The sequence below is a fragment of the Lycium ferocissimum genome, chromosome 8, assembly GCF_029784015.1.
Source record: "Lycium ferocissimum isolate CSIRO_LF1 chromosome 8, AGI_CSIRO_Lferr_CH_V1, whole genome shotgun sequence".
Classification (NCBI taxonomy): domain Eukaryota; kingdom Viridiplantae; phylum Streptophyta; class Magnoliopsida; order Solanales; family Solanaceae; genus Lycium; species Lycium ferocissimum.
In genome coordinates, this window is record NC_081349.1 from 44,785,070 (window position 1) to 44,805,075 (window position 20,006).

Genomic DNA, 20,006 nt, shown 5'->3' on the forward strand with positions numbered 1-20,006 from the left:
TTTCAGCTGAACAACATGCATAATGGAATTAAATATTATAAAAGACCATTACACAATTTTTTTTTTTCGAAGAATAAGCTACAAACCGGACATGCTTTTTCATTCACAGAAGATATAACTGTTGAAAAATGTTATCACGAAAAACGATGCAGGTCACTTTCAATTTATCACACAATGCCATTATTGAGTGATAGTCTTCTAATTTTAGCTTATCTAATTTAAGCAGAGACTAAACAGACGGATAATCTACCTTCAGCGCCCCTTATACACTTATGTTGCACTCATCTCCTGAAGCGCCACACCAACAAGAAAATACAGTAGAAACTTACCTATTTCCACCATTAATTTAGATCATCAAACCAGCTATTGTTAATTATTTTCTAAAAAAATAGCTTTTGCTATAAATACAAATATTGGACCTCTAACATCATGCACAACGAATATCACAAACTTTTCATTAGAAGCTCTAAACTATCTCCTCATGCAATGGTTAACATTTCCTCTTTCACAACAAGCAAACGGCATAATAAATTAATCTCTACAAGGACTCTGGAGTAGGTGGGATTCTTGAAGGCATCATCTGCATGTCGCATCGTAATTCCCCTCCAAAGCACGGAGTAACTTCAGGTGTTATCAACATCTCGCTCATTTCTTCATCACGATCCTGATAATCACTTCGAGCAGCTCCATTATTAGCTATATCCATTCCCTTCCCTGCAGTAGGGATTTCAATATCGTCTTTACCCTCATCAACATCAGCAGCAGCATCATGAGAGCTCCGAACCATTGACCAGTACACAAAATGTGGCCGGATGTATCTTCCAAAACATATGGCAAGATGAGACAAAAGAACACACAATTTAAATACATATAGCAGAACAATCACCTGGAAACTCTCTCTATAATGCCTATGTAGAAACAAACCTGCCAGATCTCATTAGCAGACAAGGATCAAATGGGAAAAACATGTCAAGCCTCTCTTCACCACCAAAAGCCATTGAAAGCTCTGACTCTAGCAGATCACTTGATACAAAGTTATCAGACACATTTGCCAACCGAAGAAATTCTTCCACTATTAAGGGCAAGCATACCTGTTGGAATTTTTTAAAAATTCAGGAACAGAATCAACAAATAGAGAATTTACTAACAGCGAAGCACATAACAAGCCTTGGCTAAACTTGACAATAACTACACCACAATCCGAAACTGGATGTGCGAATTCTTCCTCCACTCTATTTGGATTTGTTACATTCCAAAACTATTATTTGTTTTAAGGACAAGTTAGGGTTCAAAATTAACAATTTTTTCATGATTATCCCTAAAATGGTATAGAAATATCTAATCAAACTTAGAAGAGTAATTATAAACACTGAACCTAATGAAAAATGAGATAAGAATGACTATACCTTAATATCAACTAATCAGCCACATGACTACCTTTTTTTGGTAATCAAGAAATCCCCGAGGGCTAGTGACTCACGGTTTAAAACCTAGGTGGATGATGGGCTCGCCCCTTTGCCCTTCTCTTAAATATAAGGCTTTGGATGTGGCAGGGTTTTAACCGTACGTCCAACTAACTCACACATCACCTGTTGCGATATGAATACTTCGCATCCACTACATTCTGTTTTTCACTAATCTGCATGGATTTCAAGAGATTATAAATTTTTTGAAATGATCCTCCATGTGATTCTGGTTAACACGTTTAATCATCATAACATCACCCATGAATCAATGTCATTAAAGTGAAAGTAGAACATAATCAAACCATCTAGGACAATCTTTGCATTTTGTTAGAAGTGACCATTTCAATCTAGCCTAATCATGAACGACCACACATCCATTTTAACATCCGCAGCTCATCTTATTAAATTATTTCACTTCGAGAAATATCCTCTATCGCATCGCATCACATCACTCCTGTCACTTCTCCCTTATTTTAAATCCCTACTTTAATTTTGTGCTAGATCTGCATCTAGCAAGCCATTTTCAGATTGAACCTATATATATAGAAGAAACCAAACCGAAGTACCATTAATGGGCTCAATGGATGCCTCAGGATATCCTCTATATGCTTTGATATCCGTGATATGAAGTCAGGAATGGCAAGCATTGATCTCATGCGAAAGCAAAGTACATACATAATCGCCTGCAATACAATGAACAGAATCAATAACAATTGGTCGGATGTCAAGAAAATTTTTTGGTAAAGAAATGGAAAATGACTCTTTTGAATAGGTCCATTGCCAAGGTAAAGTTTCCCTAGAAATTTCCACATACTTTGCAGGACTTAATTTGAAAGAAGTCTTTTTAATTTAAAAGTTTTTAGCCAGTCCTCTTGTAAGAACGCTGTGACGCAAAGAACAAAGATTTACTTTCCAACACTCTCATTTTCTCTTCCTAGCAGTAGCACCCAAAATGGTACATAAATAAAATTAGCACCAGGGATAAAACTGGGAAAGCCTTTTTATCAGATCTGGACTATGATACAGAAGAAAACCCACACTCGTTGAACAATATAATAAACAAAACCAAGACTACTCGTAAAGACGCATTTGTCATCTATTGTCTTGGTCTCAAGATTGAAACCAACAATGTGGTAGTCTCCCACTTAAAATAGAAACCAAAAAAAAAAATTCTACACATCATGCATGAGGGTCTCTTTGTGTGAGGGGAGTGGAACAGACTATTGAAAATTGAGACTAGAACAAAGCTGCCAAATACCTGGCACCCAGCATAGAATTCCTTATGAGCTATTGGATCGATGCCGCCACTCTGGTTGGAGCAATAAGTGGCACACCATTTTACCAAACTGAACCCTCGCACAAAAAAACCAAAACTTGAGACATGTTTTAACTTATTTTAGACCAGTGGAAGCAACTTAAAGCTAAAATATCATGTATGAAGTTGAACATGTTAAGTCAACAAATAAACCTTTTGACGTATTCAGCAACAAATGAGATAGGCAAAAACTTTGCACGAGCCAAAAAACTAGCAAGATAGGAAACAGCACTCATTCTGCAAGTAACCACCAATGAAATTATTAGTACATCCCAACAACCATGAGCAGATGAACTTGTAAGCAAAACACTATTAAATTTATCCACTTCAGATAATAACAGATATGTTCAGCAGTATTTGAAATTGAAAAACATAAGATCACAAAAGAAACACTTCACAACCTGTTGACAGGGAAATAAAAATGAGTAAATTATTTTATTATCTTATTAGTTTATACATTATCTCAAATTAGCTTCTATACTAAAACAGAAAAATAAATCCTGAATTAGCCTTCTTCTGCTGAAACTCAACCCAAATAATAAGGTAATTGGACTACTATATGTAACTAAAACGTTACCTTTCCCTGCTTAGCTAAAATCTGTATTTTGCTTATGCAGTTATTGAAGTTGTTGACTTATCATAAAGATTTTTTTTGAAGTTGTAGTTATTCACTGGACCTTAATAGTAAGGGCAGATCTGGTCCCAAAATTAGACGGCAGCAGTAAAATTGCTACCAAAACTTAGCAAAGGGTAAAAGTTGTCTATATTCAATAGTTTAAGAGTATTTTTGACCCTTTTCCGTATATAGAATTACTTCATATGCATAAAAATGAAGGAAATTTTTTTTTTCCATCTGTATTGAATTTATTAAAAAAATCTTAAATTCAACAAAATTTAATAAACTGCGCCAAACGTGGGCAAGTTCTCTAGTTAAAGTATAAAGATGACAAAATCTTAAGAGGTATCCTGTAAGCTCTCGTGTATCCATAACATACGAGTAAACAAATTGATCAAGAAAGGAGTGTCAAGGTTCAATAGGTGAGGAGAAGAAGAAAAAGAGCCAAAGATTCAGAAACTCTTTATACTTACCTCTGTTCTGGACAGATGCTGATCTTAAATATATCAAAAAGTGTATCAGCAAATCTCCCCCCACAATTCTCTGGATCCAGTGAACATGCATAAAACATCACGAACTACAAAAATTGAACAGTATCGACAAATTTAAGTTCTAAAGGGCATGAGGTACATTGAAGTAAGAAAAACGAAACTAAGAAGACGGGGGTTTGTCAAGTTTGAAAGGAAGACAATTATGCATGTCACCTGAGCAAATTTGGACCTGTATGTCGGTAAAACAGTTTGCTGAAATGACTGGAGAAGAGTATCAAAAACCTACACCATTTGGAAGACAAATATATGTAAGAAAAGCAAGGAGTAGGGTTAGAAACTAAACACTGATGATGCATCCACTTTACCTGACACAGCCGTCCACTCTCCTTGCAAAAGTTAAGGTGATCAAAGGTAAGCACCATCAAGCTGTCCAATTGTTGAGCAATGAAATTTTCACCAGGAAATCGTTCCATCGAAGAAATCTGGAGCTGGGATTAATAGCGTTGTTAGTATATAAAAAGCAGATCACAAAAACCAAATCAAACGATGGATGAGCTCAGTGAGTAGAGTGCAAGGTATAAAAAGATTCAAAAAGATAGATGAGAACTTAAAAAACAAATATGACCAACCATTAGCTGCGAGTTACTTATTTTCTCCATGTTTTCCTTATACTACAGTACTCTTTGTATGATTAGTGCATTGTATTTATGCAAGATGCATCCAAAGACTGGTTTATCAGAAAATAGAAAAAGGTATATAACTGACTACGACAAGGAAAGCAGAACCATTTACAGAACAAAGGAAAACATCTTGTCATAGATGGTATTTGATTGATTAAATTTGTGAATATAATGGATCCAAATCCAATTGAATACAATCTTAAAATGGTTGATGAACGCCATGAAAAGGAAATTTGTCAATACACGAACATGGGAAGGGTGAACTGGTCAAAATTTGCAGTGTCAAAAAGGCAGTTCTTTTCCCAAGGGGGACTTCGGATTTAAACAGAAATGTTCGAGGGGATTCTCTTTTGAATCATCAGGTATTCGTATTTTTTATAACGGTAGTGTTCGGGCTAGCTTGCACGCCATCAGGTATTCATTATCTACTTGGTTTTCTTCAAGACTAAGACCATTTTTCACAAAGCACATAATTTTTATTAATATAGGGAATCCCCACACAATAGTACAGCAAGACAAGTAGAGAAACCTGCCCAATCATCTATACAAACAGGAACTCATTTGTGTACCAAAAAGAAACTCGAGACACAAGGCTACTCAACACACGTACAAAATCATCTTCACCCCTTCAAAAATATCCTATTTCTTTCCTTCCATATATACTTCCGTAAAAGCTTTTCTAGTTTAAAGAAAAAAGGAAAGACTCTGAACAACTGCAACATTATAGACAGAACACCACTTTTTAACACAGCTCTGATTTTAACGGAAACATTTATCACCATCGTACGGGAAAATATCAGGAAGAAGATGAAATCACCTCATCATCATCTTTGGTGAATTCTTCGTGTAAGATAGCATCCCATGGTATGTTTACCTAAGAAACTCAAGGACAAGAACCAACGTTAATTCAGTGCAACAACACCTCCAAAGTGAAAGATCAATTTCAAACAACTTACATCCAATTCTATCAGCCTATCCATAATTGCCAGAAGCATACTTCTTCCGACAATATCACCAATTTCTCCACTCGCCAGTTTTAACATGTTATCCACATATATCACCATCAGCTGCAGGTACTGCTTCTGGCGATGCTCTGCATGTACTGACTCTTCTGTCAGAATGAATGGCATCCTCTGCTTTACTATTTCCACAAGTCTCAAGGGGGAGAGAGGAATTAACTTCGCAATGCCTATTAATGTTGAATGGACACGATGAGCGACTTGGTCCTTTCGCTCTGGCTTATTCAGCAATGGTACGAAGGAAGGAGGAGGCATAAAATTCATCACAAGCATTTCCAAGCACAAATCGAGATACTTCCCACGGGATGTTGCCTACAACATAGGATAAGAGTCACAATCACAGACATAATTACAGAAGATAGCACCACTCACTAAAAAAAACTAGTATTAACTACTAACTGCATCACTAATCTGTTGCTAAAATTGCTCGTAGCTAACAGAATTTTTTAATAATCCGTCGCAAATAGGACGACGGAATTTGCTGTTTAGCTACAGAATTTATACGTAGCTAATTTATGCATTTTTAGTAGCGACTAGAGGCACATACCAAGGATATAACGAATTCCATCAAAGCATCCATTACATCAGTCCCATAGTTCCACATGCTCCTTCCTAAAATCTGGAGGCAAATAAGACATTTTACGTATACAATCTTCTCGTACTGCCTGTATTCTTATTTAAAAAAAGAGATTGAAGTTTAAACGAACTTACATATGAAACAAGAGATCGATGGTGAATAATGTCTAGAGAAAAAACTGATCCTGACAAAGCTTTTAAAGCTGTCTAAAAAATGCAAATCACGCATGAAGCGATAATTAAAAAACAAGAAGTAAAAAAAGAAACTACCAATTACAGGAGGCCTAGTATATGTGCAATATCTAAGGAAAACATACCACTTTTAGGGCCACCTTATCAGGATCGCGTTCATCACAGCAAACAAAATCAAGAATCTCTTTATAGTGGTCCGTGTTACCCTAATACACACACAGGTAAAAATTAAATCCTCCACATCATGTTTGCTAGGAAAGTAAACAGGAAAATTACTCAGTAATTAAAGCAACACTGTTTGGCTTGCTGAATTTTGGTAAGTTATATATATATAAGAACACAATTTCAATACAAAAAACATATACTCCCTCTGTCCCAATTTATGTGATACAGTTCGGATTTCGAGAGTCAAACTTATTTATTTTGATAGTGAATTCGAACATTAGGTTTTTGAAAAATAATTTACATATTTAATAACTACTACATAAAAATACTTTAAGTCACAATAATAACAACAACAACAATAACATACTCAGTGTAATCCCACAAGTGGGGTCTGAAGAGGTTAGAATGTACACAGACTATAAGTCATAATAATTAACAATTTAAAATATGTAAAGGACATACGAAATAAATCACGATCGAAAATTTTCTTGTTTAACTCTTGAAAAACGAAAAGTATCACGTAACTTGGGACAGCGCGAGCAGTGTGTATATATATATATATATAGACACACAAACATACACACACAACCTGGGAAACAGACTTAAGGGCAGCTCTAACTGGAGAGAACAACTTTGCATCCGTAAGCTCGACATACTCAGCTGCTAATTCTATTCCCATTATGTTTGATACAATTCCCTGTGAATAAACACAACTTATTAGCAAAAACAAGTTCTACAACAATTGCAAATAAAAACCTACGCTATTTTTTTTTTCTTTCCGAAAATACTAAACAAGAGAAAGCCTACGTTGGAAAGCTGAAGAGGAGCTGCCTGGGTAGTTGGCAAGGCAGGGTTACCCCCTTGATCGTTACTTGATTTATAGAAATAACCTACTACAGGCTTATTTAATTATTCGCGACTCTTTAGGTTTTTAGGTTTTTATTTTAGGAGAGGTAACTCAAGTTTTAATTATTAGGTGGAGGTGATAATTATTAAAAGGTTTTGAAGTTGCTCAAAAAATTTTATTTTGACACTTTGATTCTCAATTTTATTTTTAACACTTTGATTTTACCCCCACCTTTGTCCCCCCCCCCCTCCTCCCACCCCTCACTTACCCCCCCCCCTCCTCCCCAAAATTACTTTTTTTTAAAAAAATTTGAAAAGTTTTTCTTTTTGCTTTTTTGCACCCACCACCCCCCACCCTTCCAAAAATAAATGTTTGTTTAAAAAAAAAAAAATTTAAAAAGTTTTTTTTTTTTTTTTTTTTTTTTGCACCACCCCCTTCCCCAACTCAAAAAGAATATTGAAAAGAAGTTTTGATTTTTTTGGGGTTTAGAAAAAGTTTAGATAAAATTCAGGTTATTGTTGTAGTGTGTTTGTAGTGAAATAGATGATTTTTCTGTTGTTGTTATGGTATGATTCAGGGTTTAGGAAAAAATATCGAATAGATGATTTTTTTTGTTCTTGTCCAGGTATTTATCTGGTTCTGTTTATAGAAGATATCCAATGGATTTATAGTTATTGCAACAAGTTCTACACTTGTAGCAACAAGTAGACAATCTGCTCCAACAACTATAAATCTGTTGGACATAGCTTCAGTTATTTGGTTCTGTTTGTAGAAAATATCCAACAGATTTGTAGTTGTAGTCCAACCGAAATGCTCCATAGTTATTAATTGCACTGTGTTGTAATAATAGTTATTTGTTGGAACTTTATGACATTTTAATGTTATTCTTTTTGAATGGTAATTTCTGTTCTTGGTGCTTGTGAACTTGGTTTATATGATATGTTGATCGTGTTCAAATCACAAATGTGTATATTGTTGTTAATAAATTACTGAACAGTTTTCAACAAGTAATGAATCTGTAGCAATAGCTCTGTAACTTGTTGGGTTTTATCCAATAAGTAATGTGACTTGTTGCAACAACTAGTAACTTGTGTTTTGTCCAATCGGTAAAAGATTTCCAAAGAAATAAGCAATCTTTTGTAACAAAAATGATGTGCCTTGTTGCAGCAACTAAGTTACATGTTGGGGTTTTTTCAACAAGTGGAGTGACTTGTTGCAGAAAGTTGATAACTTGTTGTGTTTTATCCAACAAGAGTAAGGACTTGCTCAACAACTATGTCATTTGCTGCAATAGATACTACAGTTGTTGCAACAGATACTACACTTGTTGCAATAGATATTACAAATGTGTTAAACGGTGCTACTTCATTCACCCATATTTAGTGATCAACAAAGAGAATCAATGATATTTAGTGATAAACAAAGGAAATCAATAATAAGTAGTGATCAATATATAATACTTAATCAATTTGATGGTAATTTGAGTCAGGAATATGCACTAAATCCAAATCATTAGAGTGAATTGATATGAATTACTTGATTCATCCATATTTAGTGATAAGCAAATGAAATCAACGATATTTAGTGATCAACATATAATACTTAATCAATTTGATAGTATTTTGAGTCAAGAAAGATGATCTACTAAGTTAGTATGCACTAAATCGAGTGCTTATTATAGTGAATTGATGTGAACTTCTTGATTCACTCATATTTAGTGATAAACAAAGGAAATCAACTATATTTAGTGATCAATGTATAATACTTAATCAATTTGAGGTATTTTGAGTCGAAAGATGATCTACTAAGTCAAGATGCACTAAATCGAGTGATCATTAGAGTGAATTGATGAACTACTTGATTCACCCATATTTAGTGATAAACAAATGAATCAACGATATTTAGTGATCAATATATAATACTTAATCAATTTGATAGTATTTTGAGTCAGGAAAAATGATATATTAAGTCAGTATACACTAAATCAAGTGATTATTAGAGTGAATTGATGTGAACTACTTGATTCACCCATATTTAGTGTTAAACAAATGAAATCAATGATATATACATACATGTATATATATACACTAACATCCTTAATGGATTAGATAGTAATTTGATGGATTAGATGGGCAATTCTAAGTGTATTCTTAGAACGTATACTACAGCTTGTCGCAATGATACTACTACGCTTGTTTAACATGTACTACACTTGCTATAACAGATACTACAGTTGTTACAAAGGATACTACAGTTGTTCCAACAGATACTACAATTGTTCCAACAGATACTACACTTGCTGCAACAGATACTACTTGGTTCACCCATATTTAGTGATCAATAAAGGGAATCAACCATATTTAGCGATAAACAATGGAAATCAACCATATTTAGTGATAAACAATGGAAATCAACCATATTTATTGATCAATATATATATTTAAGCAATTTGAAGGTGTTTTGGGTCAGGATAGATGATCAACTAAGTCTAATACGCACTAAACGGAGTGATCATTGGAGTGAATTGATGTGAACTACTTGATTCACCCATATTTAGTGATAAACAATGGAAATCAACCATATTTATTGATCAATATATATACTTAAGCAATTTGATGGTGCTTTGGGTCAGGATAGATGATCAACTAAGTCCAGTACGCACTAAACGGAGTGATCGTTGGAGTGAATTGATGTGAATTACTTGATTCACCCATATTTAGTGATAAACAATGGAAATCAATAATATTTAGTGATCAATATATATACTTAAGCAATTTGATGGTGTTTTGAGTCAGGATAGATGATCAACTAAGTCCAATACGCACTAAATGGAGTGATCATTGGAGTGAATTGGTGTAAACTACTTGATTCACCCATATTTAGTGATAAACGGTGAAAATCAACCATATTTAGTGATCAATATATATATCTACTAAAATCATTAGTAAGTTATTGCAACTTCTTCCACAACTGTATGATCTGTTGCAACAGATTAGTAACTTGTTTAAACAAATTAGTTATTTGTAGGAACGGATTAGTAACTTGTTGAAACAAATTAGTAAATTGTTGCAACTTCTTCCACAACTGTACTATCTATTGCAACAGATTAGTAACTTGTTTAAACAGATTAGTTACTTATTGAAACGGATTAGTAACTTGTTGAAATAGATTAGTAGTTTGTTGCAACTTCTTCAACAACTGTATGATCTGTTGCAATCATTTAGGCAACTTGTCTAAACAGATTAGTAACTTGTTTAAACAGATTAGTTACTTGTTGGAACGAATTAGTAACTTGTTGCAACTTCTTCAACAACTGTATGATATGTTGCAATCATTTAGGCAACTTGTCTTAACAGATTAGTGACTAGTTTAAACTGATCCATCCGCTGAAACAGATTGTTGCAACTTCTTCAACAAGTGTATGATCTGTTGCAACAATTAACTCATCTGTTGCGACATATTTTTTAGTTTTTACAATAATTTAAGCAATTGTTTGATTTTTTCCAACAAGGTGAGTAATTTGTTGCAACAACTAAGCAACTAAGCAATTCATACTGTATGCATCTATTGCAAAAATTAGTAAGCAAAATAAATAAGTTCATAAATAGAAATTGTTCAACAAAGAACCTTGGCTCCAAATACCACAACTAATCAAAATAAATAAGTTCATAAACATCATTCACAAATAACATAAAGGATAAAAAAAAAAAAAAAATAGAAATTGTTCAACAGCCTCCAAATATCACAACTTAAGTAATAATTTGTTCAGCAACTACCTTCTGGGGTGTAGCAGATTTACTTGATCTACTTCATCTCCTTCATTTCCCTCATCAGTTTCTCCATCGTCTAGTTCTTCTTCACTTTCTTCATTTGTATATACTGCTTCTTGGCTATGTTCTTCATCTCTTTCTGAGGATTGATTGTCAGTTTGGCTACCAATTTGACTATTTCTTTCCTCAACATTTGCTGATTCATAAATAAATTGTCTACTTGTTGCAACAAGTGTAGAACTTGTTGCAACAATTACAAATCTGTAGGATATCCTTTACAAATAGAACCAAATAACTGAAGCTATGTCCAATAGATTTGTAGTTGTTGCAACAGATTGTCTACTTGTTACAATAAATCTAGAACTTGTTGCAACAACTAAAATCTGTTGGATATCTTCTACAAACAGAACCAAATAACTGAAGCTATATCCAACAGATTTGTAGTTGTTGCAACGATTGTCTATTTGTTACAACAAGTGTAGAACTTGTTGCAACAACTAAAAATCATTGGATATCTTCTACAAATGCAAAATAATCAAGCCGTGTCCAATAGATTAGTGAGTCGTTGCAATGATTGTTTACTTGTTGCAAAAAGCGTAGAATTTGTTGCAACAACTACAAATATGTTGGTTATCTTCTACAAATAAAACCGTATAAATACCAGGACAAGGACAAACAAACTATCTGTTGGATATATTTTCCTAAACCCTGAACCATACCAGGACAACTACAAACACATAACAATAACAACCTGGATTTTATCAGTACTTTTCCTAAACCCAAAAAAAATAAATCAAAACTTCCTTTCAAGATTTTTTTTGGAGTTGGGGGGGGGAGGGGGTGCAAAACCAAAAATAAAAACTTTTCAAATTTTTTTTTTAAAACAAAATTAATTTTTTTTGGGTGGGTGGGGGAAGTAAGAAACCAAAAAACAAAAAAAAAATCAAAACTTCTTTTCAAGAAAAATTATTTTTTTGGGGCAAGGGGTTGGGAAAAAGTTTTCAAAATTAAAAAATAAAATTATGGGGGGGGGGGGGGGGGGGGGGGGAGGGAGGGGGGGCCGATAAAAAAAATCAAAAATTAAAAAAAAATCTGGGTTGGGGGGAGGGTTGGGAGGAAAAAAAGGTGGGGTGAAAAAAAAAATTATTTAAAAAATAAAGAAAAAAAATCAAAATAAAAAAAATAAATCGGGGGGGGGGGGGGGGAGGGTGGGAGGAGGAGGAGTGGGGCCGGTAAAAAAAAATTAAATTTTTTTAATTTTTTTTTTTTTTTTTGGGGGCGGGGGGAGGGGGAGGGTTGGGAGGAGGAGGAGGGGGAAAAAAACAAATAAAGAAAATCAAAACTTTTTTTTTAAAAAAAAAAATTGGGGGAGAGGGGTGGGAGGAGGAGAAGGGGGGGGCTAGTGAAAAATAAAATAAAATAAATTAAAAAAAATTTCATTTTTTTTTGGTGGGGGGGGGGGAGGAGAGGGGGTGGCCGGAAAAAGCAAATAAAAAATTCAAAACTTTTTTAAAAAAAAAAATTATGGGTGGGGGTGTGGGGCGGGGGAGGGGTGGGAGGATGAGAAGGGGGTTGGTGGGTTTTTTGGATTAAGTTGGGGTATTTTTATATTTTGTAAAAGATTAAGAAGTTAGAAAAAATATATTTTGGACCCCAATTTTTTTAATCCCAAATTTAATTGGGTTTTGTTGTCAAGTGGTCCCACGAGTCACCTATACTAATTTCACAACTAAAAGGTCACCTATAGCTAATTCTTCCAAGTTACTACACTTATTTTTGAACAATAAAGTCAGCCAACTTATAAAAATAATCTAAGAAAGTCACTTTAACCTATTAAAGTATTTACTTTTATTTTTGAACAACAAAGTCACCCAACTTATAAAAATGACATAATAAAGTCACTTTTTCTTTATAGGACAGCTATTACTATTTGGCTAAAAAATACTCTCTCTATCTCAATTTATGTGATACTTTTCGCTATTCTAGAGTTAATTTGACTAAATTTTGAAGTTAAATTGGATTAGATTAACTCAATATTTTGAGATTAAAATTTATATATTGAAAAATTACATGAAAAGTACTATAAATTGCAACTTTTCACATATCAATTTTGGTGAAAAAATATATACATCTTAAAATACTGATCAATGTTTTCGTTAATAATTATGTTTAAAAGATCACATAAATTGGGATAGAGGGAGTATACCACTTTAGCTTGTCATGCCATATAAAAAAGATGCATTTTTTTAAGATAAAACTCATTAAACCTATGTCCTTAATAATTTTGTGATATTAAATTCTACTTCATGTTTATATAGTAGTATAATTTTACTTTGAATTCGTTATGCGATCCCTTTTATCTATGATCCCTTTAAATGACTAAGTATGTCTGAATATATTCAAAATGTTCATAATTTGTTTCAATCAAACAAAACCCTTCATAAACACTTACTCCTTCATAGCTAAACTTGTTGGTATAGTAGCGGATAGTTTAGCGCTGTTTAGCTTAAATTAATAGTTAATAATAAGAAGACTTCTTTAGTTCTACTTTAGCAAATTTATTCATCGAAAGCTATTTTATGTGCAATTAATCTGCATCACGATATAATTTTATAACATGATAATGTAAAGAAAACACACCTAGATGTAAGAATTAAAATAATATCAAAGAGATACAATTAAAATGGGATATAAGGGACATGAATTCAATAAGTTTTATCTTTAAAAATGGAGTTTTAATACATGGAATGCCAAATGAGTGTGTTAATAGAGAGAAAAAATGAGCGTGTTTATTTTTTGAGTCAACTAGTAATAGTTCAGTGATTTTATTATCCAAAAAAAAAAAATTACTTTAGTAGGTTATTTTCATAAGATGGGGTCCTTTATTGTTCCAAAAACAATAAAAAAAATGACTTTGATATGTTTTTCCTATAAGTCGCGTGACCATTCAAAGAATTAAGAGCCTATTTGGATTGGCTTATTTTAGGTGCTTTTAAAGCAAAATAGCTTTTAAGCATTTTTGTAGTGTTTTGGTAAAACAAAAAAAATATTTTTAAGCACTTGTTTTTAAGTCAAAATACTAAAAATAAGCCAACAATCATAAATTAAAATTCCTAACTTTTATAAGTCACTTACATTTTTAAGTCAAATTTTGCCTCATATTCAAATCTTTAAAATTAAGGTTCAACCATAAATTAAAATTTTAAAAAAATTCGCAAGCGTAGTTTAAATTTCGCTATGTCGCGCATACTTTTGTTAAGGAATTACAAAGTTAAGTGCATTTCGATACTTATGCTTGTATGTGCTTGGCATAAGTATGTTGGTCTAACTTTGATAATTCCTTCACAAAGTTGCGGTCCCAGATAAAAGTTTGCCCATTAAAAGACTAACTTTTGTCTTATCAAAGCTTTTTACTTACGCTAAGTCCGCCCACAAGGCATAAGTATTCAAGAAAAAGTCATGTTATGATGACATAATTTTTTTTTAACACATGCCCATCCTAATTAAAATAAAATTAATCCAAACTTAACAATATTAACACAAGCCACGATTGACAACCTCATCATGAATTGCATTTGACCATGATGTACCATTTCCAAAGACAAGAGCATTTTATTCTCAAGAAGTAAATCTTAGATAAAGCCAAGACAATAATTCTGCCAGAAGTAAGCTAAATAGATGGTCAACAAGAAGAATGCTATCCACAATGTTAGAAACTTTAGGTCCTCCACGTGATACACCTAGCAAGCTTCCACAAGAATGATGAATATTTTGAACCACTTTCGAAACAAAACATGCTATGACTTATCACTCAAATATTTATGATGAACATAACATTTCCTTCACAAAGTTATGCGTGGGGCATACTTTAAATGCCGGATCCTAAGTAACTATATGTGAAGGAATTATTTATGCCTCGACATACTTATGCCAAGTCCGCCATTAAGGCATAAGTATGCCAAAGTCCCATAACTTTGGTAATTCCTTCACAAGTGTATGCTTCGTTGGCGGCATAGCGAAATTTAAATCAAAAATTTTGATCGTATTTGAACCCTAACCTATGGGTGCGCGCAAAATTTAAACATTTCAAATTCCTCTTAAGTCCATCGAAACGAGCTCTTAACTCTGGCAAGGCAAGGCCCGAAAGAAGATTGCTTCAATTTTGTCTTTCCTAGCTTTTTGTGCGGCTATTAGAAGAGCCACTCCTATGTTATAATGAAATAACATTTTTTTTTTTGCGTGGATTGTCCTTCTTTTGGGGTGGTCGTTAGTTTTTGCCCCTCAAATTGCTGGTCTTTAATTTTGTTCTTCGCTTAAAAAGGCGCGTCGAAAATACTATGCTCGGGTTCGAACCCCTCGCCAGTCAAACAAAAAAATCACAAAGGCAAGGCTTTTGCCAAAAGTCTTATATATATGCAAAGCAGACTTTTCCTTAAGATAATTAAAAGTTTTAAGTTCCTGGCATAGATTCGTAGAAACCTATGCCTTGGGAAATTATTATTATTTTTGACTCAAAACCCGTAACCCGGGTATTTTCGGCCACTTTTTAAGCAAAGGACAAAAATTAAAGACCAGCGAATTGAGGGCCAAAAATTAAAGACCTCCATATGAAGGGCAATCGTGCAAATTGCCCATGAAATAATCCACACAATAATATGAATTGTGAAAAGTAATGAAAGTAATTAGGGGACATATTTATTTATAACGTGAGAGGTATATAGATCATGATCGTAAGAGATCATCTTAATTTTCATGAGGAATTAAGCCGATGATTATACTAATATAATTATAGGTCTTAGGTGATCGTTTTCATTATATTTTATATATCATTCATGTTCATAAGATATTACTATATTTTAGAAGTGAACAAGCAGTATTGGCTGGGTTTTTCTTGGTCTTGCTTTATTGTTATCAATACTCCAATTTGGTATTTGTTAGTTTCCAATTCTTTTGAATATAATAATTTTAAGCACATGTTAGTAACTGTAATTTTACCTGATTTGCACATGCATTATGTCACTTTGATTAATTTTGTCTTTGTTATAATTAATTATTGCATAATTAAATCGTCTTATCGAAAACTCTAAGCTATCAAAGATGACTGGAATTTAGAATTGGATTGTGCACCAAGGTATTTGATGTAATGCTTGAGTCATTTTATTTGGAGTATTTCCTTGTTTTTGTCCTTTTTGTGCTGCAGCGGGAAAATTTCTGGGAGCGAAAATATTCGGTATGGAGGAAAATGTTATCCTGGAAAATATTTTCTTAGAAATTAAGTGAATTAAAAACTAACTTGGTTCACCATATTTGCTGTTATGTATTCCACACAATATAGATGCAAAGAATGATTGTTAATTACTTGTTATTAATATTCTTCTTGCTTTGGTATGGTCAACAATGAAATATAGAGTATTCTTCACTAATACGGAAAAATTTAATTTGAATCACAAGTATGAAGTATATGATGGACGGGTAATTTACTTGTCTGAAAATAATGTTTTAAGGATTACAAAATCAACCTTCCTTGAATTTGAATCCTGAGTTACAACATCTATTGAAAGATAGAAAGAATCTAACTTGAGTAATATTTCATGGAGTAATTGATAATTGTAAAACTTCCTTTTATCAATTTTACTTTGTCTCTAAATGCTTGATTTGTTGATCTAGCTGAACCGGAGAAAAATCAAAACAAAATCATATAACACCAAAAAGTATTGATTGAATACCTCTGTAGTGTATTAATGCATGGATAGAGGATTCAACTTAAGGAGAAAAGGCGAGACTAATCTTCCCAACTTATTGATGGCACCTGCTGATACATAAACCGGGAAACTTCACATTATATTAAATTAGTTATCTTATCTAGCTATGAGCAGAGGCGGAGCCAGGATCCGGATCTTGTGGGTTCTGTTGGGAAGAAACAAGCAATAACCAAATTGCACGACGAGGTAACAGCGGAAGAAATGCCCAAGTCGAAACTTCCCACACTATTTGAACCAAGAGAAGACAATAGACACTAGCACAAATGGAAATCCAAGCAGCAGCTATACCAACAATAAAATAGCAAAGCAAGCAAAAATAAATCGAATCAAGAGACACCAAATTTACGTGGGTAAAAACCCTTCAATGTGAAGAGGAAATATCCACGGACCTGTGCCCACAAAAGCTCCACCATAAACAACAAGAGTTACAACAATGTTCTCCAAATGGCTACAATAATAAAGCCAATCACTGAAAGCAACAATACATAAAAGATAAAGACCAAAAAACTAGCGAAGAAAGGAGAAAAAATCACCCCCAAAAAATCGAGCTACTGTTCGTACTCGAAAATCGGAGCTACGTACCACAAAATCCGATCTTCACCGTTGAAATCGAAGAAACAGATGTTGAGAACCCTCGCTTCAAATTTCAGCAGACGATCCAACGGTTAACGAATCGAACGTAGTTTAAAGCGATCGTTGTAGCAGAAAATTTCTCGGACGAAAATCGCTTTCTCCTCACGTTTTTCTCTCTATATGGCTGCGATGAATTCACTCTGTATTCTCAAAATAAGACCTAAATTGATCCTATATATAGAGGAAATTTTGGGCAAAAATTGGCCTCGGTCCAAATTGGATTGGGTTTTATTAATCCAATTCCACATGTAGGAAAACCCAAAAACCTAACAATTCTCCCCTCCCGACTATTTGAGAAAACCGCCATCCCGACGATCAAGCAACGCTTAAATCTAGACTCGCAGCCTCAAGCCTAGGACAACCCGAATAGATGACATCTTCACAAATGGAGAAACGATTTCATCAAAATCAACTCCTTCTTCTCATTGAAGCCCTTGACAACCAATCTAGCCTTGTACCTCCGGAACTGGTTACCATCTTCATGTTTCACCCTAAAAGCCCACCGTTGCTTTTCAAAGCTTCTTCGTCTCTAGAAGTTTCAACTGCATCAAATGTATGATTATCATGCAAGGATTTAGTCTCATCTTGCATATCATCAAACCACATTTCTTTTTCTTCACTATCCATGGCCTCATCAAAACTTTCAAGTTCTCCCCCATCAAGAAAGCACAAACTCATCGGGAGAATAACGAGATGAAGGTACTTTCTCTCTAATAGATCTTCTCGGAGAACTCTCTCCGGAACATCAATAGCAACTGGTTGCCGGCAACCACATCATCTTCCACCTGAGCATCAACAACATCATGTCATTATTCTAATACGATCACTATCTTCATTATTGTTATATCCCGTATTTTGTACGTTGAATATTTTAAGTGATTGCGACAAGTTGTGGATAAGACTTTTAATTTCCGGTTTTGTTTTTGTTTTTTAATGCAATGTTTGCATATTCATCTTTTCATTGGTATGAAATGGAGTGTTATGGCAAATTTGGAATAAGAAAAAGTTTGATGTTGAATAAGTTATACGTATTGTATGGAGTTTTGGACATATCCATGCAAATAAAGAGATCGGTGTATAAAAGTTTTAGGTCTCGAAATAATTTCCGCGGATGAACAAAGGATCGCGCGCAAGTCGATCGCACGCATCGGCTACAAGGACTTCGGGAGTAAATGGTATATAAAGGCTTAACCCCTCATTTTCAGCCAAAAAAAATCAGACCAAAACATTCTAAATATTCTAGAAAATTCCAACCTTCCACCACCAACTTTTAGCCCGAAACCGGTATAATTCCCAAATTCGGTCCGTACAAATAAGATAGTTGCGACTTCAAAATCGCGTATCGAGGCTTTCAGTGGCTTAAGTTCGATGCGGTTGAGTAAATATATAGCATTATTATCGAGGGAAAGGTATGAATCTCTTTCTATTTGTGTTAATATTGGTTTATTTACTTTATATGAGCCGAAAAATCGTTATAAAATGGTTTCGTGATGGAAATATGGGACAAACACCATATGGAATGTTATGGAAGTATTTTGAAGTTGGAAATATTATGGTTAATGTTGGTTTGGTATATGTAGTCGAATCAATATAATTGGAATGTTGTCGAAGTACGTGGAAATGACTTGTTAGTGTTAGAATGCATTTGAAATTACTTATTGATGTTGTGGGATGGTTGTTGGTATTGTTGTTGAAGATTCGCCGAGTTAAAATTCCTGGGACGTCCAAGTTATTAGGGAAATGGCCCGAAATTCCGTAGAAAAAGTAATGGCTCAGATTGAATTCTTCGACGCTTACGGCTAATGTTCGATGCCTATTGATGTTGTTGAGATTTTGAGGAAGACGAGACTTACGTTTCGGGGTTAGCGTTTTAGGAAGCAAGCTGTACGCGAAGCTTACCCTTCTTTTCTTTGGCATGTCTTAGACGGGATTAAGGTATGACATGGTTTCGGTCTCTGTGGAAACTCCATTCTTAAGTTTCGAGTATGTTTATGATTCATATTTGCTTTTGATGTGGCATCCTTGTACGGTCGCGCGGTTCGTATGTCTTTGATATGGGTGAGTTTGAAATGTTGTAAACGGTTTGTTCCGAGGGATTTTATGTCTAAAAATGTCCGTAACTTCTTACGGAGCGAACCGGATTGCTTTGATGAGTTTTCGCAAACGATTCTTATTTGTTTCTTGATATTCGTATGCCTAATATGGTCGAATTATGATCCTTATGTCTTTTGTATGATTAAATTTTTAAGGTTGCAAAAGAGTTATGTTTTCCAAAAAAAAGTTTTGTTTTCAAAAGAGTTTTGTTCCTAAACGATTCCAAAACTACGAACGACCGTAACTTTCAAGAAAAGGCTCGGATCGCTTTGATATTCTCGCAAATGATTTCTACGACGAGTAATGACCTTAACTTTCATAAAGTGGCCTTAGATTGGGTTGACGCTGTTCGTAGGTCCCGCGATTTCTTTTTTATAGTT

At 34.0% G+C, this 20,006-nt stretch overlaps 1 protein-coding gene across 1 annotated transcript; it reads right to left on the reverse strand.

The window, feature by feature from the left end:
* Window positions 1-261: 261 nt before the first annotated feature.
* Window positions 262-18,210, reverse strand: LOC132066407 (RNA polymerase I-specific transcription initiation factor rrn3-like). The gene is made up of 16 exons (XM_059459724.1): window positions 18,023-18,210; window positions 11,167-11,353; window positions 7,110-7,217; window positions 6,481-6,561; window positions 6,299-6,370; window positions 6,135-6,206; window positions 5,525-5,899; window positions 5,386-5,442; window positions 4,254-4,376; window positions 4,102-4,170; window positions 3,871-3,974; window positions 2,935-3,018; window positions 2,725-2,812; window positions 2,033-2,149; window positions 925-1,091; window positions 262-818 (listed from the first exon to the last, which is right to left on the reverse strand). Exons 1-16 carry the CDS (start codon window positions 18,208-18,210, stop codon window positions 539-541), a joined length of 2,172 nt encoding a protein of 723 aa, XP_059315707.1. The 3' UTR covers window positions 262-538.
* Between the last annotated feature and the right edge of the window lie 1,796 nt (window positions 18,211-20,006).